Source organism: Contarinia nasturtii, unplaced genomic scaffold, assembly GCF_009176525.2.
Source record: "Contarinia nasturtii isolate CC-2019 unplaced genomic scaffold, AAFC_CNas_1.1 Cnas_scaffold_3693, whole genome shotgun sequence".
NCBI lineage: Eukaryota > Metazoa > Arthropoda > Insecta > Diptera > Cecidomyiidae > Contarinia > Contarinia nasturtii.
The window spans coordinates 1-2,796 of NW_022200990.1; the positions used below are offsets into that span (position 1 = coordinate 1).

The window sequence follows — 2,796 nt, forward strand, 5'->3', positions numbered from 1 at the left end:
TAGCCATTGGACGGTTTAACAACATCTATAATTTACATCAATTGACCAATCTGACAGCACTAAAGATCGGTTTAGGGTATGAATCGAATGTCGCTGATATGGAGCTGTTGGCAAACAGTCTTGTGAAACTTGAACGTCTTTATATTAAAAATTATAAAAGCGTCGATTTCATTTTGCCATTCGTTTGTCACTCGTTGAAGTTGAACAAAATTAAAGTGAATTCATCGTTTTACAACGATGGAGCTATGAATTTGAAAATGTTGAATGAAGAACGCACCAAGTTGGCCGGAGCACGAAAAGTACTGATTTATGCAACTGACGACATTTTCTTGTCCACCAAATGGGAGACCAAAAACGGCGACACCAATTTGAACTTAATCGAGATTCGACGTTGGGCCTTGCGCGTATGTAATGACCAACAACCATTTTTTTAAATTCTATTCACAATATTTTCAGATAAATTTCAAATGAACTAGAAAACACTCGAATCTATTAAAATATCGTAAAATTAAGCCATAGTTGTAATAAAAAAAAAACTAGATTTGTTTGTTATAGAATTAAATTTTTTGTTTAATCATAATTAACCTAGAAATTAACGTTAACGTGATGTGAAATACACAGAAAGAAACAATTCCACATGTCTTATCAGTAAATTCTTTAATAAAGTGAACTCAAACCAACCAAAGGTATATACATCTTTTATTTATTCAAAATTTATTTAAATTACTATTAATTTTATTCTTTTCTCGTACAATATCTACGTCAAACTACTTTCCACCAAATTTTAATTAAATTAGTTACAGATCACAGATCTCTTTACTCAGTTTAATCAGTGATCATTCATTCTAAGATTAGATCCTAGATAAGTTGGCACCTAGCCATCGATAAAACTCAAGGAGAAAAAACAATTATATCAACCAAGTTGCAAGGTTTTGATGAAAAGAATGAGAAAGTGACACACGAAACCAAGTGCAATGTCATACGCACATCATTTGGTCCAAAGAAAATAAATTTGGTGTTGCACATGCGCACTCAATGCTATGACTGTGCAAAACAATTCAATCAAAAGGATTCTCTCGAACTTTATTCCATTGTTTCCATTGTTTTACTGGATTCCAGCAAAAGATCAAAAGAGATGATCATCAAATGAAATGCAATCGTCGAATTTTCGAATGTCATCGTAGTGGCGAATCATGTGGAGGGAAAAAGTCCAATTTCTTACAGCACATACACGATTTAATTGGAAATCAAATTTAAACACACACCTCAAGCGCAACCACAAGAAGCATTGCCAATCAATTGTTTCAAATTAACATCGAAAAGGCAAAAGCAAAGTCTCTCGAATCTCAATCAAAATCAGAAAAATTCTAACCTCATTAAAAATCAAGCTCACAATAATGTTTCATTTGAATGAAACTGAAAAACCGAAAAATGTCATTTGCAATTGGGAAAAATTCAAATTTAAAATTTTCTTCATTGTTTATGCGATTTATTGACATATTTTTTCTTCTTCGTATTTAAAAGGCGTAAATGGTGGAATTTTCTTTTGGGTTAGTGGAACTTGTAATTCAACATCACCAACACTTTAGCGACATCTACTTTGCATCGTCTATTGAAATGAGATCAATGCGCATTCAAAAGAAAGAGACGCCACCAATATGTTGATATAAAACACACCGTTGTTGACTGCTACTGTCTCGTTTGCGCAATGCTGTGTATTGAACAACTACAACCTCACATCATTTCCATGAAAACGAGGCGACGTTCTTTTACTTGCGAACATTCAAAGGAGAAACACGTCACACAAGTTTGCTCATTTCTTCTTCGACGCCATTTTTTAATTAGCGAAAAAGTTCAAAATATTCCACATAAATTACAGTTTTTCATAGATTTGTACTCATTTTTTCGGCAAAAAACATTTACTGAAATCTTTTTGGAACTTGGTATTACTACAGTAAATTTGTTGAAACGACGTGAATTTTGATCGGTCATCGGTAAGTAACGCATCGTTTGCTTTATTATTACAAATTACAATTTCAATCCAAGAAAAGATATAGTTATTTTAGCTATAATAGGCATCAATTTTTCGAAAACTTAGTGACAACAAATCAATATTCACTTATCTAAATTAAAATTTATGAATGATTAATTGTTGGAAAGAATTAAATAGTTTTGGATTAAAAAAAGGTTTATGTAATATATTTTTGCGAAAAATATTCAATTTCTTGTCCTATTCTACTTTGTTACCCAGTTCTATTCTCTGAGGTCATGGATCATCCACAAACGAAGCAAAAGTTATCCCACCCAGTCGGTCGAGATGGCAGTGAAGATGCTGGCGCTGGTCCGTCAAATGTGGAATCGTCACCAAAAATATTCAAACTAAGCATTGATTGTATGGACGAAATATTTGAATATTTGTCGCTGAAAGATTTGCATTCATTTGGACAAACATGCAAGCGGATGAATAAAGTGGCCGGCGAATATTTCAAACAAAATTATTCATCGGTTCAAACATGGTTCAACAATGGCAATGGAATTCGAACGTATTATTCGGACAAAGATGGAGTCAGGTTTCAATGGATTAAAATATCGGGCTTCAGTCAATTCATACCAAGCATTTTAATTGTTGATGGCGATTTCAATTATATTCAATCTCGTGTAAGTGACTTTGAGTCAGTTGAACGCATTTCCATCGAACTTTCAATCATTGACATCGAAAGAATTAAGTTTATTCAACAATTGTTGGGCAAACTAGAAATGGTGGAACTCTTCCATTGTTCGATTGACGGTGATCTT

The 2,796-nt window shown here is 33.1% G+C and overlaps 1 protein-coding gene across 1 annotated transcript; it reads left to right on the plus strand.

The window, feature by feature from the left end:
- Window positions 1–1,797: 1,797 nt before the first annotated feature.
- On the plus strand, window positions 1,798–2,788 carry LOC116350134 (the record flags this gene model as incomplete). Its single annotated transcript, XM_031781866.1, has 2 exons — window positions 1,798–1,994; window positions 2,252–2,788. A coding segment is annotated over exon 2 (520 nt), but the record flags the coding sequence as incomplete, so codon positions are not given.
- Between the last annotated feature and the right edge of the window lie 8 nt (window positions 2,789–2,796).